Consider the following 15602-nt stretch of genomic DNA (forward strand, 5'->3'; position numbering starts at 1 on the left):
TTCGCTCATTAGGAATCACCGTGAGCACTGAGAAACAGGGTCAATCCTCAGATCAATGTTACTTACATAATTAGGCCCTTGAATATTTGCCGCTTGACAACAACAACTCAGAGAAGCTTCTGGTTATGGTAATGCGATGCCCCCGACTTTTGGTGCTTGTCCAGTCTCTGCTGTTGACTGACCCAGCTGCCGAGAACCTGACCAGCGCCAGATTCGGTGCCTGGTGGCTTCGACGAGCTATCCAGGAGAGTATTCTCCCACCAACTCAGCAGCCTCGACATCGCGTGAGAGTTGGCGCTTTGGTTTAATAACGGTACCGTTCAGGCCCACAAAGGTCTGATTCAGAGAGTAACGAGTCGCGTATTATACCGACAGCCCTTTACCAAAGAATTCTGACATGTAGTTGGTCAGCTATCTTCGGAGCCACATGAGATAGTACCTACGCGCAATGACGGAAGCAGTAATGTCTACATGTACGCAGTACTACGCACATGGTGAGGAGCTTGGACACAATAATTAAATTTGATTTTGAGAGAAAATTGCGTGCGGAAACATCAGGTTGCTCCCACGTACGTCGCCAACCAAAACATCGATTCAAATTCAAACGAGGGTCACAGCTGATGGTGTCAATTTTCGCCGTGTATGCTGCAGTTCCGCAATTGGTTTGGAGTGGAAATCACCCTCCTACGACTTAGCTCTTGGACTTTTGTTACTCCTTGGTTTCAATATTGTTGTATCGCCTTTTCATCACAGCAAAGGGCCGCGAAAACAGTTAATTCCTGACCAGGGACAGGCGATATTATCATGCTTCTACAGGTCTAACAATCGATTGAAGTTGGAATCTGCCCCTTGAATCAATTAGTTAAAGTTTGAGTGGTCAAACATCCAAGAGCCCAACAGCAGGAAGCAAGGAAGCAACTCTGGAATCGCTTCTTATTACGCAGGTTGCGAGAAGGATTGAACCCCAAGCGCGGGACTGTCGCCCTGGAATTGGGAAGCTCAGGCAGGCTGGGACGTTTCCACGCATGGGGCCAGACCTACTGCTTGCGGACCCCGTCACAATTGAGCCAGAGCGCCAACAATGACGTATGCGAAAAATACGCATCCATTTACTGCCTACATTATTGGGTCACTGTCTGCGACTGCGCGGACTGATGATGACTGCGTCATCATCAGTCCGTTTGGGGGCGTCCTGCGCGGGAAATAGGCGAAGGTGAGGGTGTTGGGGGTTTTGAACTTCCAGAAACCGGAGTGGGGCTCCGTGATGTAGGAGGACTCCGGGTGTCATGACTGGCTGTTGGACGAGTTGATGAAGATGCCGGCGCCTTTCCTCTTGCTCCCGGAAGCCATCCCCACAATCGGGCAGATGCAGCGGCTGCGGCCTCTGCTAATGCCTTTTCGTCTCGTTTCCTTTCAAATGCAGCCCGATGCCTCTCGTAGGCTTCCCTAAACTGTCTGTCTACGCGTGACGAAAAAATGAGCTCTCCTCGGGGGTTTGTAGACGGTGGGATTGGAGCAATAGTGGTCGAGCCCCTCCCATGCCGCGTGCCGCTGGGGGATGCCAGCGAAGTCGCAGGGGGTTCAGGGGCTGGTTTTATAAACCGATTGAATGGCCATGGGAGCGTTGGGGGAGGCGTTCGCACGTTGAAATACATGTTGAAGGATCTCAGGGCACGGTTGGCATGGGGGACGTATCTGGTCCATTTCCAAGCCATAAATTGGTAGCTCCAATGGCAGATCTAAGCATACCTATTAGCATAGCTTATCTTCTCTGCATATAACCCGCTCGCGTAGAAGAGGATGAGGGTGGTAAGTGCGATTAGAAACGCCGATTGAGTAATGTAAGGGGAAACCACAATATGTGGGTGGTTGTCCAGAGGAAGCTCCTGAAGCAGCGTATTAATCGGCCAAGTGACAAAATGGGTAGAAAACAAGGTATCGGAGGCAAGCACTAAAATACAAAAAATTAAGTGGACAAGAAGGACTGGGTGCGCCTCAGCGAGCCTATCCAGATAACAATGGTTGCGGAAAAATGACAGACTTTGATATTTTCGCTTTTTTCTCCTCAAGCGAGCCACATTGACCTTTAAACGCTCCTCAAAGAGCAGCAAATCTCTAGAGGGGATTGGGACTTAGGTTGATGAATGCAAGAGGGTAGTCCCTGACATCACCTATATGTGGCATTATCTGCAGCTGGCGCCCAAAACCTAGGTGTCGAGGGGCGGGATTGAGCAGGTCGTGTTGAGGCCATTATCCAGTGATTCGAGGAAGAATATTCCATTCAAATATGCTCAATTCATGTGACATCTAAGTAATTCAGTTCGTCGCATAACTAGACGCCTGACTTCGGTGCTCCTGAGGTCTCTGATGAGCTGGGCCTTCTGGTATTCCACATCCGTTCCTAATCCACGTCATGCCATTACTCACCCACCCACACACCTTCCAGTATTGGTGGCTTGTGGTACCAACCACATCCTTCCGCACCTTGCAAGCGGTTTTAAGTCGCGCATCAGGTGTCGACATCACTATACGACTTGCTTCATATCATCGAGTGTACTTATTGCGAAACGCTCGGGATAATTCCATACTGTATTGTCTTTTCACGACGCTCCTGCGAAACGAAATATCACAACTTTCACGATATACACTTGCCCTGGCCACGTGGCATCAGTCCACATACTGGTGAGGGGAAATTAAAGGTAAACCATATTTGATACGTGTGCTCTACAACAAAAGGCATTGCCGTGCCATTTGACTCCATGAGTTATCAACTGGAGAGCAAGGGGAGACGGGAACATTTTGGCTACCCCTTTCTAGAGCAGCAAGGCGATGTGCTATATACCACTTTTGCAACAAGTTGAGAACTTCCTTCCCAGTAAACAATACTTTTTTTAATCCGGAATTTATCCGATGTCAGTGTGACGACAGGCGGATCACAAGTTGACCGCGTGCTAGTGACTGAGCGACTTTCGACAGCACACGCCATTGAGGGTCCGTTAATGCACAAGTTCGTAAGATGGATTCAGCGATGCAAAAATGGGGAAGTCAGAACGTCACAGTCCGTCCGGCTGCAGTAGGCAGGTGACCAGCCTCTCTTTAACGGGAAGAAACGGCTGCAGCATGTGTCCTCCAAAGGTCTGATTACACTTCAGAAACTTGAGATGGACTTTCAACTTAGCCTTCGACCCTCGACACCTGAGGAATGTAATAACTGATTATAGTGCAAATGCCCAACTGCAATTAAAGTTGACATCAGCTCACGCGTCCGTTCTTACCTTCGATTCCCAGCGCGAGTGATGTAATGCTGTTGAATATATTCCCTAGTGCCTGCGCCTCATCCACAAGAAGCCCTCCATCACGTTCTGCTTCAGCGAAAAGAACTTCCGTGCATCGCTTCACTTCCGCGAGATACTCCGGTGGAAAACAAACCTGGGTGTGGTGTCAGTTCGATGTCGGCGGGAAGGACAAAGCATCGCACCTTCTCGGGAACGTTGGAGGCTTGTACCGAGGTTAGACTCCCGGCATATTCTCCAAACGTAGACATGCTACAGCCGACAGTTGTGTCGGGTTCTTCATCTGATGACGATGAGGGGCGTGCCTCCTCCTGTGCCTTCGCTACGTCTGTTGCGGTGCTGGTAGAAGGGGACTGGGAATTGGGTGACACGTCGGGTGCTGATACATCGTATTCGGGTTTTTGAGGCTGCAGTATCTCCACCGCAGGCTGCTCTTTCGATCTCGGGACAGGGTGTCCACTCACGGCGCCAGCCCCTGCGGGTCGGTTCGTAAAACATGGGACGTGGGCGAAAGCGTGGGTAAGCTTTAGCCGAAAAATGCAGGGTGTGCTGTCCGTTACAGTAAGTGTAGCCCAGCCGTTGCAGACGAATCGTGGTATCTTCGGCAGCTTCTTAGGGCGTCTTCGTTTTTCATCCGGATGGGGAGTATGCTTGGTTTGTTCCCCTTCAAGTTGTGCGCAATAATAGGTGAAAGAACTTGACTTCCGTGTCGGTACCGTGCTGTCTTGACGGCGCTTATAGCTTCCACCTCATTGAGTCACATTGAATGAAATGAAACAAATCCAAGACTCACTTGAACCGATAACCGGCAGCTTGCTTCACCTCCACCATCAGAGCATTCGCGCGTTCTAGAAATGTATCACCAGATGCACTTGGATGCGAGGGGCTGAGCATGAAGTGACGATCGATGTCAATACGCTCCTGGGACTGGGAACGTATCTCCGTCAGCAATTCTTCCCAAGAAATGGGAGAGGCGTTAATGACTCGGGGCAACTCGTGTCCTAACTTCGAGTCAACTCTTCGTTTTGTGTGCTTCATACAGGTCTTGAGGTAACCGATACCATTCAAGCGAAGTGGAAATGAAGATAACCTAATACAAGTAGGTCAAATCAGTAACAAGTTCTGAAGACTTGGCGAAAGGAGCAAACGGACGGTCCAAGATAAGCGCATTGACTGCATTTTACTAGAGTTTCCAAATTTGAAGGTGTCGGGTCAAGCTGAGCATCATTTAGTGGATCGTGCCAAGACGGAGCTGTCTCTGTGGGTGACAGTGTCAAGGAGTCCGATTCCCAACTCGAGCTTGAAGCTACTGCATCTGAACGACGCAGGGGGCTGACATTTTTAGCCTGATGAGAGGGTTGGTCCTGTTACCACGAACTTCAGAGGTCCACTCATTACACACCATGATTCGTCGAGGTCCTCGTTCTCAGCAATGTGAATCAGGGAATCCCGTGACACATCGTCATATAATGGGTCAAGTCATTCCTGAGCTGTATTGTAGCGGAGTTGGCCGAATATATTTGTCTATTTGTCGATACGGAGAATAGAATTGTCAAATCGTTCATGCAGCTTCCCGTGCGCAACACAGATAACTGTCATTTGTACATACAAACGGATGTGTTGTGCAAGGGACCCAATGTCCTTGTTAACGAATAGATTGCAGGCCATTCTCTAGTTGAACGTTCTGCTTCTTTTTGTGCTTCTTGACCGGAAGTTCCCAAATTCTCCAGAACTTGATATTTTCATCACCAGAATTGGTAACGATGAAGTCACCATTTGGACTGACAGCCGAATTGAGAATACGAGCATCGTGAGCATCTCGTATCTCCGTGATTTTCTCAAGTGCGGGGTAAGAGTGGAGCATGATGGCATTGGTCGGGAAACCGTGTGTACTGAAGATCTCCTTGGAGTGAGGACTGAAGTGAACAGATGTTACTTGAGCAGGCGTTGTCAATGAATGTAACCGGGAGCCGGTCGATGCAGACCAAACATTGATCTTGCAATCACTTGTTCCTCCGCCGGACGCGAGGATATTCATATTCCATGGGGCCCATGCGATGGCCTGTAGCGATTTGAGTTGAGAATAATTGTAAGAAACATCAAACAATACCTTCACAGCAGCCGTGTGGACAGACTTTGACCATTTTGGCTGCCCACGACTATTGCTTCCTGCGGTTCCTACGCGTGGATCCCAGCAGTTCACGACGTTATCGTTGGCTCCACTCGCAAGGGCTTCGCCATCTTGCCTCCACTTTAGCCCACACACCTCACCGGTATGCCCCAACAGTTCCATGACCTTGTGATTTGCGATCCTTACGTCATGATGCCATATACTCCCGTCTGCACACCCCGAGGATATGATGTGGTGGTTCCAGCTGAGAACCGATACCTGGCCTTGATGGCCAGACATGGTTCGCAGCTTTTGCTTAGTTTCCACGTCCCATATCTCAACCTCGCCAGAATCAAGACCGATACCTGAATACGACCCATCACTCGAGAAGTCGACTGAGGAGACGTATCCATTTTCATTCTCACAGGTGCTGAGAATCTCGGTCTCGTTTGTTTCCGCATTCCAAATGTACACGGACTCGCGCAGCGCGACACCAACGAGATTTGTACATGACCACGCAATGAGATTGAGATAATAATCGTTAATCATTCCTGGGGCGTCCAAGATTCTTTCAGCTGCAGTTGGGATCCGCCGGGTCATATTAGTGTATACCCCATTCGAGGTTCCGAGAGCACCAGGTCTGGCATAGAGAGGTTTCACGAGTTCGCGCTGCATGGCAATCGTAGGGTCTTCTCGGGGGCGGGGGCGGTTTTTGTGAATTGAAGGATCCGTTCTGTAGCTGGCTTGATATCAAGGGCTTCCCTCAACCGATCATCATGCATTACGTCTTCAGAGGGAGAATCCATTGCGGCATGGGCCAGAGTATGACCAGAAAATGCACCATCCTCTCCGCGCTCATGTACAAACCGATCATCCTTTCGAGAAACTTGAATGCAAATAGGGACACGGTAACATAGCTCAAACTTACAATTCCAACACGCAGGGGCTGCTTGCCGTTGGGAGGCACTTCCACCTCAGCATCAAGGGTTTTCAGCCTGGGAAAAGACTCCACGCTCTTTGATATCTCTTTAGCTTGGACCAGTGTAGCCTCAGAAACCTCGGCCTTCAGGCCCCGCCAATCATGCTTCACAACATTAGTCAAGTTGAGAGGCATGTTACCGATACCAAGCATCCCATGCTGGGTTTGAGAAGCAAGAGCAGACCAGTCGGGGTCTCGGGTCAGAAGCTGCACAGGAGAGCGGTAGTCGTCAATCGGTTTGTAGGCTCGCGGCTTGGGCTCAGAGCCGCCTCTACACGACGATTGGACAGAATCGCCGCCTATGACTGATGAAGACGCAGAAAGGGAAGTAGAAGCGGAAGGAAATGGGTGGACTCTTGATCTATGCTGCGATTGTGCGACGCTGAGATTCTTCAAATCAACAGTCAAATCATCAACGACATTGGATGGCGTCGGCTGTTTGGAAGGACTAAGGGGTATTCGAGGTGTGTTACTTCCTACGAAACGCTTTGTATGATCTTTTGTCTTTGGCTGCTGGTTCTCCTTTTGTCGGTTGGACAGTGCAACGTCGGGACTCAATGATGACATGATGTACGAGCAGAGGAAAGTTGGTCGACACGTGTTTGTCCTTGTTTGGACGCAAACTGAAAGTGCGCGTCCCAATTGCATCGCCACAAAACCAACCGATTGTGGTTCAATTGAATTTACTACGGGCTGTGTTTATGTCAGGGAGATCCTTGTGAGGTCGCTTTGCGTAGTACATGTGCATACATGTTGCGGAGTAACTATGTATATACGATCTTCGAATTACCGATGAGATACTGCAATCCGTTGTTTCAACAGCAGCAGGGGATAGGAATGATGTAGCACCAACCCCCATCTGGAAGAGGAAAGGGAGAGTATAATCAGACATTTCTCATATGGCCAATGAGCTAGCACCATTTACTTGGACAAGGGATACACCCTCCACGGAGCCGCAACACCTTGTTCCTATCCTCGATCCCACTCTCCACTGACATTGCCTTTGTGGCGTTTGGTTGAGTTGTGACAGGGGCCTAGGGATATTCGTTGACGCGCCCACTACATATGTGCTTCATGCTCACTCATACCTTGACAGGAAAGTGAATTTTGGAGGTTGTCCCAGGAAGTGTCATGTTTCGCTCAAGGGTGTCAAGATTGCTTTGCAAGGGCGACCAAGATTTCAGCGTTATATGCGAGTCTAGGATCCGCTCGTCAAGGTACGTAAATGTCACATAACGTCACCAAGTATTTGATATGCATATGATGGAGCTAGAGGCTGGTCACCTGCCTACCGCTTGGTGCCGTGGACAAGCGCTTACATGTAAGTAACCCTCTTCCATGTTCAGACTAAGGTATGATGAGCGCCAGCAGGTGATCGTTCAAGCAAGTATTTTCAAACCCTTTGTTACAACTTACGAGCGGATAGCATGACCGATGCAGTTAAACCTATTGCAGTAAATCACCAATTGTGAGCTGATGCAACAAGCACTAGATGGAGGATTTGAGATGTTGTCTCGGCTCTTGGTATCCGCTGGCATGGATGGATAAATATTCTACACTGGTGTCGTCTTCGCAGGGGCCATGATCGACATGCGCATGCAAATCAATTGTGACACAGCCATAATAAATTATTGTATGTAGTTTCAACAATTCACAACGTTATTCCATTCGCATCTACCACCGGCACAATGGATGTCCACAGGGCGTTGGCGGCCGGGGAAGACGATGTTGTCACTGTCAACCAGAGGGCCCTAATAGATAAGATACTCGCCCGTTATCCGGGAGAATATACAGGTACGGCAAGGGTCTCTTCCGAACGGTTGGCGCATCCCCCAGATTATTCTTCCAGTCTTTCGTGAATTGCTCCAGGTAACCGTTGTTCCCGGCCGATATGGATGGGGTTCGAAGGCTGACTCGTGCTCAAGAATGCGGATGATGCCAATGCCAAACGCGTAGAGATCTACTTTCAAACCCCTAATTTCAAGTTGTCTTCACACGACAAATCAGAAGCACCAGTTGGCACTGCAGACTTGGGGAACACGAATCCAGAACTGCCCGACCTCACAACTGCTATTGTGAGTCCTTTATTTTCTTTCTGCCCATGGAGGAGGTCCTGCGACGCGTATCGCAGATAAACAAGTGGATCGTGAAGAATGATGGGAGACCTTTTGAAACGGACGACTGGAATCGACTCAAGAAAATTGGTGCGGACTTTCTTCTTGGTTGGCATGTCGTTGACTCGCTTGCATCCATCCAGCTGAAGGTAATCCTGACGAGGATAAGATTGGGGCATATGTGCGTGAATTTCCACAAGTCTGGAGCCGATAGCTTGGTTCAACGGCGATCTATAGGGCGTAGGTCCGTGGGCCAATTTCAAAGCATGGAGACTTCGGGAAGGTGACGCTACTCCATAGGGTTCTATTCATTGTTCTCGGTTACTGAGACGCCGCTTGTCGCCTCCGGCGATAAATATATGGTTTTCTACTGGAAGGACGGGAAGGATCAAGTGAGAAATCCCCTTCTGTCTCCAATGCTTACTCTTATACCAACGGAAGCTTCACGTTCGGACTGGTGTTCATCAAAGTGGGCCTTCTGCAGGGTGGACGTCTATCCAGATGGATCTCAGGGACCCTGGATCATTGCCAGGCAGGCCAGTGGATATGGCTCGCTTTTTCTGCACCAGCCTGACATTCACAAATTCCATATCTGAGATATCCCTCTATTTTGATGAGCACCGTCTTTTCAAACTATCCAAGGTACTTTCCCCTCCGAAATCACACGCGTTGCCTCCCTATTTGAAGGCACGATCGCCAAGATCCTTTATGCTAGTCAAAGGTGTCCGCTCTACAAGTAAATGGTTTTTTAGTTTGGCGGTCTGAGGGAAGCTCACACCGCACATCCATAGATGTAGCTGTTCATGCTGATGTATTGCGATGGGTATACAATACTGGGTTTGATAAACCCTCTCCTCTCCCATCAGCCGTAGCGTCAGAACAGGGCTTTTTCACATCATTCTTTACTGCATGGAAGCATGCGAAAGCTGTTCGAAGCTCGCCTCAGCCTCCAACCCCTAATATTGAAGAAGATTTAATGGAGACTTGTGTCTCCTCTATCCATGTTCAGATATATTCAGCTGAAATCGCTATTACACTTCCCCGGAAAGAATCGGCGGAAGTGGAACGAGCCACAAAGAAAAAAGCTCCAAGCCGTTGTTTATATCAGATTATCTATGTAGGTTGGGTGTGCATCATTCTTTGAGCACTGATTGATAGTTTTTTAGACAGGGAAAGAAGCACACGATGCCAGTCATCCTGTAGATTCTGATGGTTCAGCATTGGACTCATTTGGCATTTTCAGTGGCCTCCGCGGCGATTTAGAGGGGTATGCATCCATGTAAGTTTCTGCGACGTGCTAATACCGAAATTACAGTAGGAATACTTCTCGGGTTTTCATTGTGAGAAAGTGGTTCCCTTAATGGATCGGTATGTCCTGATTCTCCTTAATATATGCAGGGTCACTCCACGGCTCAGAGCACTGGGATGGGTGGTCATCATGCGTCTCGCTTCATCCCGACAGTGGAAAGAGAAGCTATTGACTTTGTGTACGTCGTTTTACCGAGCCGTTTTAAATGGAGGTGTTAAACAGACTTTAGCGATCCCATGGTGTCGATCTGGAATAGGGAACTCCTATACGTGGGCGGGTTTTTGTGTCGCGCTATTTATGAACTGGAGCTTGCGGCCATCGGCGAGCACTGGAACATTCTTCAACTTCAAAATGAGGCGGCAGCGGCGTCCGAGAGCCGTGACTTCCTGGACAAAAAGTTCCAGCACATCCTACGTTTCTTCAATTTCCACGAGTCGACCCCTGCACCACAGGTATCCAAGGAACTTCAAAGAGCCTTTTTGTCTAGCTCCTCGGATCTTTCACTTCCTGTCCTGTCCTCTGCTGGGATTAAACCGTCGGAAGAGGTCCGCCGGCCTGACAAAGCTTTCGAAGGTTTCATCAAGGGTGTGTCAACGATAACAAGAGGTGCACTAGGAAGTGCCCCAAATTTATTGGACACACTGCCGGCGCCTATTAGGAAGATAGGGTTCGATGATATAATTCACGAGTTGGAGTCCCGTCCGTTGTCGGAACAGGAAACAATCAGCTGTCTGAACTGGCGGCTCGACTGCCCACACTCCTTCTTTCCCTCAAATCAAGAAACGATGCTTACGCGCCGATTACTTGAATCTGCGACGCTCTTCATCGCTGCAGAAAAAGACGCTCCCGAGCGGCTAATTCAACTTTCTGTGATCCAAACATACCTAAACCTCAAAAGCGGAATTCCACTCAACACACCCCTCCCTGACCATTGCTTGCCAGCTACCATTTCAAAAGCCATAAAATCTGGACGAATTAGGGAAGTTTTTCCTTGGACAGAATTGACTATTAAGATGTGGATAGCACATTTGGTTCATATATCTACCATGGTTGACAATGCACCTCTCCAATCGCGGATCACCCAATGCCCTACATTTGCGGAATTAGCACTAAATGTTCTTTCAAAACAGTGGTCATCGGTCTCTGGGCCCGATCAGACCGATATTGTGAACCTGCTCAAGAACACGACCTGTATCCCCACCAAGTTAGGAATGAAGAAGCCAGATGAGGCCTATCTCCCTAATGTCGACATGTTCCCCGATCTCCCCATCATTGATGTTCAGGGGTCCATAAAGGGTGACAAGCTGCGAATGGTGCGTTTCCATGCGTAGAACTTTTTATGTCATTAATGTGCACTCTTCAGCTGGAAACACTAGGTATTCGGAAACGTGTGGAACTTCAATTGATCTTCACAAGGTGCCTTCTAAATGCCTCCATTATTGCATCAACTTTTTCATGTTGCGCTGATAAGGGAGATGGCGTCTGGCAATTGGTCCATTCCGAAGCTTATCAGCTACCTCGTTAGCGTCAAGGAATATCTTACTGTGGAAGAGCTCAATAAGCTGGCACAAACGAGGGTCTTCTTGGCAGTCCCATCTGAACGATTTCTCGATGCATCTCGCCGTTGTCTAGCGCGAGAGCTGTATGTGCCTTCCGATACACTAAGACTACTAGGGCTTCCGATACTAGATTGGCAAGGGGAGAAATGGCATTCCAGCTCTCGGGAAGGTAAATTGTCGTTAGGTGCCGTCATACCACGCTGATCGTGTCTGCCTTCTCAGCCAAGTTCATGTTCAGCCTTGGGCTTCAGGAGGTCCGTAATTCGCTTACTGCTTACCTGGTGCATATTTTGATCATGGGTTTAGAAACCCAGTGCTGAAATCTTGTTACCGCTGGCAGTGGATGGGGGACCTCATCGGGATGCAGCTCTGACATACTTCATCCAAAATTTTTATGTCGCGTATGCAAGTACATATGACCCAGAAATATTCGCTTCGGTAGCCTTCGTCCCCTCCATTGCCCCTGACGGATCTCAAGGCTTTTCCACTCCAACTCAAGTGAGGGATCTTGGCTTACAGTGGTCACCTCGCTCACTTCGTTATCAAGGTTTTTTCCGAGAGCAGTTGCTCTGTTTTAGGCTTCCCTGTAATACGACCGGAATGGAAGCATTATTCGAAGACGCATTTCAAGCTGCGGGATAGCCCATCAAGCGAGCAAGTTTTGGTTGCCTTGCGGTCTGCGCCACCCCATAGTCAGGCCGAAGGTCGCTTAATATTTGAGTATTTGTCCACTGTTGTTAGCAGTGAGTATACGTGGCTCGTCGAGAATCTGGGCTTCTCACTTCTGTCCCAGATTTTTCTCCATATCAGCGACATCAGTTGGGCGACTACCCAGTTGTCCCGTATTTGGATGGGGATCAAGCATTAAGACATCTTCGGCCTTCCGAATGCTTTGTCGGACAGCCAGATCGCAAGGTCTTATCCAGAATATTTCAGTTTGTGGACTTCGGAGATATTGCCAACAAATTTCTCCAGTTATGTGGGACTCAAAAGTTCCCGACTGCAGCTCAAATAGCTGCAAAACTTCTAGATGATCCCGTTCTCTTCCACTCGTATTGTGGAGGGGTGGAGCAGTAAGTCGTTTCATTGGGTTCTACTACCTGATACTTAGGGGTAACCAGGTATATGGACGAGTTGCGGCGCCTTGGCCTCGAAATTAACAACCTGGATCGATTAATAAGACGGAGATTGGCGTCCGAAAAGTGTCTCATGGGATCGAGGCCGTCTAGATCTTCCAGTCCCAAGCTGGATGAAAGCGATGACGAGACTGAAGGAGGTCTGGAGTATAGCTTGGTACAATCAAGTGAGGTGACTAGCCCCTATTTTCGTGACTGCCGGCAGATTCAATTCCCATTTCGATAGCTCGTCATAGTTGATGACAACGCAGCGTATCGACTGTTTCGTGAATTCCCTGTATGGGCAGCCCCCCAGGATGATATAATAGAAGCCGTAATATACTGTCAATATCTCCTACTGTGCCTACTCATCTTGCTTTCTGCAGATGTACAAGGAGCTAGGGGTGTCTTTGTTGTCAGCATCCGTGAAAGAGGAAATGAATGCTGTCGGGGGAGGGGTTAAGAGCACACGCGCTCAGGAAATCCGCAACTTAGTGCTTGAACGATTACCACTCTTCCTTCATGATCAAAAAGGGCCCTCACTAGTTATCAAATTTGATTGGTTGAAACAAAGCCTCAATTTCCAGGTGTATACAAATTTGTTGTTTTTCTAGGCACCAAAACTCAATCCTCTGACCAGGTCGAGCCAGTACGCTTGTTAAAGATTAAAGGCACGCTTTCACTGTCGGGATCGGCATACCAAAAAGTCCGCACGGCAAGCGCTGGAGCAAAAAGGCCGAAAAATGGACCGGTCATCCTCTACCTCGCGGATAACGTGGAACTAGACTATTATGAGTAAGATACCGCAGAATCACCCGACCGGCCCCACTTAGCCCGTGTTTTAGGCTCGCGCATGCTCTATGTCGAACATTGCTTCGCCAGCACCGAATTAATGACAGCATGTTGTTCATGACTGTGTTGTCTACGGAGCTAAGGGCCTTGAAACGGAGAGGGTATAATGGTAATCAATTCATTACTTATCTCGAATTGGTACTGAGTGCTGTCAAAACGTGATAGTGGATCGTATCTTGAAGCAGCAGCGTCCGATATTAGAAAAGGGGTTACAGGAGGGCTCCAATTCCATTGTTTCTAGAGGCCCCGTTCGGCCTGGGGCATCCCCAGATCAGATCGCACCGGAACGCGCAGCCGGTAACACCACGCCTACTGTGGAACACCCCAACAAATCAGTATTCTCTCACCTAAAAAACAAGATGAAGGAGTTACAGATTGGTTCATCCTCTGGATCAAAACCTTGGCCAGCCCACGCGCAAGCTGCAAATCAGACCCAGACTCCCCAGAAGTTTGTAACGCCAACACAAGACATCGGTAGGAGTACTCTGAATGCAATCATTGCCGGGACCCTAATACTTCGTGCAGAGCGAAATGTCTCACTGGCAATATCGGCTTGCAGGCAAGAGCATAGTAGCATTATACAAAGTAGAGAGCAGATGTCACAAATTAAAGAAGTTGATGCGGGCGGGGCATACTGCGACATCTCCCATGCCACCAATCTCGAAGTTGTCGGTGAGTGATTGTAACAGGCTAGCGAGTAAGCTTAATGCGCGAGCAGATACCTGGAATGGATTCAAAATTTATGTCGAGAGAGGTAGGCTAACTGGGCCCGATGGGCACATACAAATCATCTCATTCGAACTCCTAAGATATCCCAGAGTCGCACCAACTGGTAGAGTCAAAAAGCGAGACTATCCGGAGATTTGGGGAGGTCATAGGTCCCCTCTTGCAAGACGTGTATAAGATACCTCTCCGCAGCATCTCACTCTTCTACGATTCAAGTGGGCCCACAATCGCATTCAATAGAGGGGGATCTATTTTCCTCAACGTCAGATACTTTGAGGCATGGCGTTCGTACATTTGAGCCCAACGCTTCAACCCAAAATGATCCTGATTTCCATCAACTATTAGATGATGCAATGGTAATAGAAGGAATTAAGAGGGAACCACGTATTGCTTGGTACTTCATCTTAGCCCACGAAATCGCGGTGAGTAGTCCTGGATTCGAGTCGAACGATCGGATGAATCTCACGAAAGGCATAGCACAACCTTGTTCAATTGCATGTGAGGGTGTCATTACCTTCCGTACGTGATTTATCTAACGCCCTATCACAGAACGCGGAGCACGAGTTTTATTTCGCGGCGCTCTGCGAGCATCACCTAGTGGCATTGTGCAGCCACATTTAGATGCCGGGGGTCGCAACTAGCGGTGAACTGGATAAAGGATCAGGAGATCTCATCTACTGCTTACTGCTACGGTTGATTTGAGTGCGCTTCGATTTGCGCTGGCTGGTCACGATATACCTCCAAATAGCAATTCAAAGGTTTCTACGAAGCAAGGATCTGGATGAGAGAAGCGTTAAGCGTCAACATTGACCATCGCGCTTTGCTACGGGTTGGGCCGCAGTGTGAGTGGACTGCGTCCCCTGCGAATCGGGTCGTTGAGGAGCATGTCTTTGCACAAGCATGATGAGTGAGAACTCCAAGCGCGAATTCTGGGCTCGTTCTGTGCGGTGTTTATGTTGCCTGATGAAGAAATCTCCGGTAGCTTCGGGCTCCTTCTGCAGTAGGTTGAAGTAAGCCATATGACGTTAGCAATGAGGGAGCGATAATCCTTGTGCGTTCTACAATTATATGTGGAGTTGGATCCGTTGAGTCACATCGGCGACACTCTTACTACATACTTCCTTTGGATGATGGCTTCCACAACGCAAAATGGTGTTGCACCCATAAAACAAGAGCAAGCCCCACATCAAGTACAAGCCGTGCTTTGTTTGCTAACAGCTTTTCATTTAGATACATAATTCACGATGAACTTGTAGTTACAATCGGTGATGATTCCCCTGAATCGAAAACAAACCAACAGCCTATCGATCAGGCCGATGGGTCTCCCACCAAACGACAGCGCCTTAGTGGTGCACAGAAACGAGCACTGGCAAGAAGCCAGGGCTTCAAGAAAAGTGGTGGTATGAATAAAGGTCGACCCCAACTCCGCATCCACGACGAGGTGGACCTCTGCATTTTTATCGCCAGAGATGAGCGATGCCCATTCAGCACAAGGTATATACCACGTATATATCACGGGCAATATCACTGCTATAACCCTTTTTT

The 15602-nt window shown here is 48.7% G+C and overlaps 6 protein-coding genes across 6 annotated transcripts; 2 read left to right on the forward strand and 4 right to left on the reverse strand.

Moving 5' to 3' along the window:
- Positions 1 to 1172: 1172 nt before the first annotated feature.
- On the reverse strand, positions 1173 to 2117 carry EI90DRAFT_2941518 (uncharacterized protein; the record flags this gene model as incomplete). Its single annotated transcript, XM_039055265.1, has 3 exons — positions 1173 to 1695; positions 1750 to 1883; positions 1977 to 2117. Coding segments are annotated over 3 exons (798 nt in total), but the record flags the coding sequence as incomplete, so codon positions are not given.
- A 233-nt stretch (positions 2118 to 2350) lies between these two features.
- On the forward strand, positions 2351 to 2699 carry EI90DRAFT_3082899 (uncharacterized protein). Its single transcript, XM_039062037.1, has one exon. It carries the CDS (start codon positions 2414 to 2416, stop codon positions 2684 to 2686), a length of 273 nt encoding a protein of 90 aa, XP_038909821.1. The 5' UTR covers positions 2351 to 2413; the 3' UTR covers positions 2687 to 2699.
- Positions 2700 to 2746: 47 nt separating this feature from the next.
- Positions 2747 to 4718, reverse strand: EI90DRAFT_2978706 (uncharacterized protein). Its single transcript, XM_039055950.1, has 6 exons — positions 4696 to 4718; positions 4446 to 4639; positions 4087 to 4383; positions 3479 to 4034; positions 3276 to 3429; positions 2747 to 3211 (listed from the first exon to the last, which is right to left on the reverse strand). Exons 1-6 carry the CDS (start codon positions 4696 to 4698, stop codon positions 3054 to 3056), a joined length of 1362 nt encoding a protein of 453 aa, XP_038909822.1. The 5' UTR covers positions 4699 to 4718; the 3' UTR covers positions 2747 to 3053.
- Positions 4719 to 4788: 70 nt separating this feature from the next.
- Positions 4789 to 6254, reverse strand: EI90DRAFT_2695509 (WD40-repeat-containing domain protein). The gene is made up of 2 exons (XM_039053481.1): positions 5404 to 6254; positions 4789 to 5355 (listed from the first exon to the last, which is right to left on the reverse strand). The coding sequence occupies exons 1-2, from the start codon at positions 6076 to 6078 to the stop codon at positions 4939 to 4941; spliced, it is 1092 nt and encodes a 363-aa protein (XP_038909823.1). The 5' UTR covers positions 6079 to 6254; the 3' UTR covers positions 4789 to 4938.
- EI90DRAFT_2695490 (uncharacterized protein) lies at positions 5962 to 7319 on the reverse strand. Its single transcript, XM_039053480.1, has 2 exons — positions 6332 to 7319; positions 5962 to 6278 (listed from the first exon to the last, which is right to left on the reverse strand). The coding sequence occupies exons 1-2, from the start codon at positions 7028 to 7030 to the stop codon at positions 6060 to 6062; spliced, it is 918 nt and encodes a 305-aa protein (XP_038909824.1). The 5' UTR covers positions 7031 to 7319; the 3' UTR covers positions 5962 to 6059.
- A 751-nt stretch (positions 7320 to 8070) lies between these two features.
- Positions 8071 to 15109, forward strand: EI90DRAFT_2978708 (uncharacterized protein; the record flags this gene model as incomplete). Its single annotated transcript, XM_039055951.1, has 30 exons — positions 8071 to 8176; positions 8232 to 8251; positions 8308 to 8457; positions 8514 to 8586; positions 8640 to 8681; positions 8797 to 8888; positions 8938 to 9232; positions 9288 to 9613; positions 9663 to 9763; positions 9812 to 9836; positions 9895 to 9976; positions 10028 to 11118; positions 11169 to 11221; positions 11277 to 11533; positions 11587 to 11618; positions 11671 to 11862; positions 11912 to 12107; positions 12158 to 12437; positions 12486 to 12672; positions 12727 to 12813; positions 12866 to 13066; positions 13120 to 13274; positions 13325 to 13440; positions 13497 to 13805; positions 13857 to 14003; positions 14050 to 14085; positions 14141 to 14341; positions 14403 to 14479; positions 14535 to 14555; positions 14607 to 15109. 30 exons carry the CDS (start codon positions 8071 to 8073, stop codon positions 14676 to 14678), a joined length of 5022 nt encoding a protein of 1673 aa, XP_038909825.1. The 3' UTR covers positions 14679 to 15109.
- Positions 15110 to 15602: the final 493 nt, after the last annotated feature.

The sequence above is a fragment of the Cantharellus anzutake genome (genome assembly GCF_015039405.1).
Source record: "Cantharellus anzutake strain C23 chromosome Unknown EI90scaffold_96, whole genome shotgun sequence".
Lineage (NCBI taxonomy): Eukaryota > Fungi > Basidiomycota > Agaricomycetes > Cantharellales > Hydnaceae > Cantharellus > Cantharellus anzutake.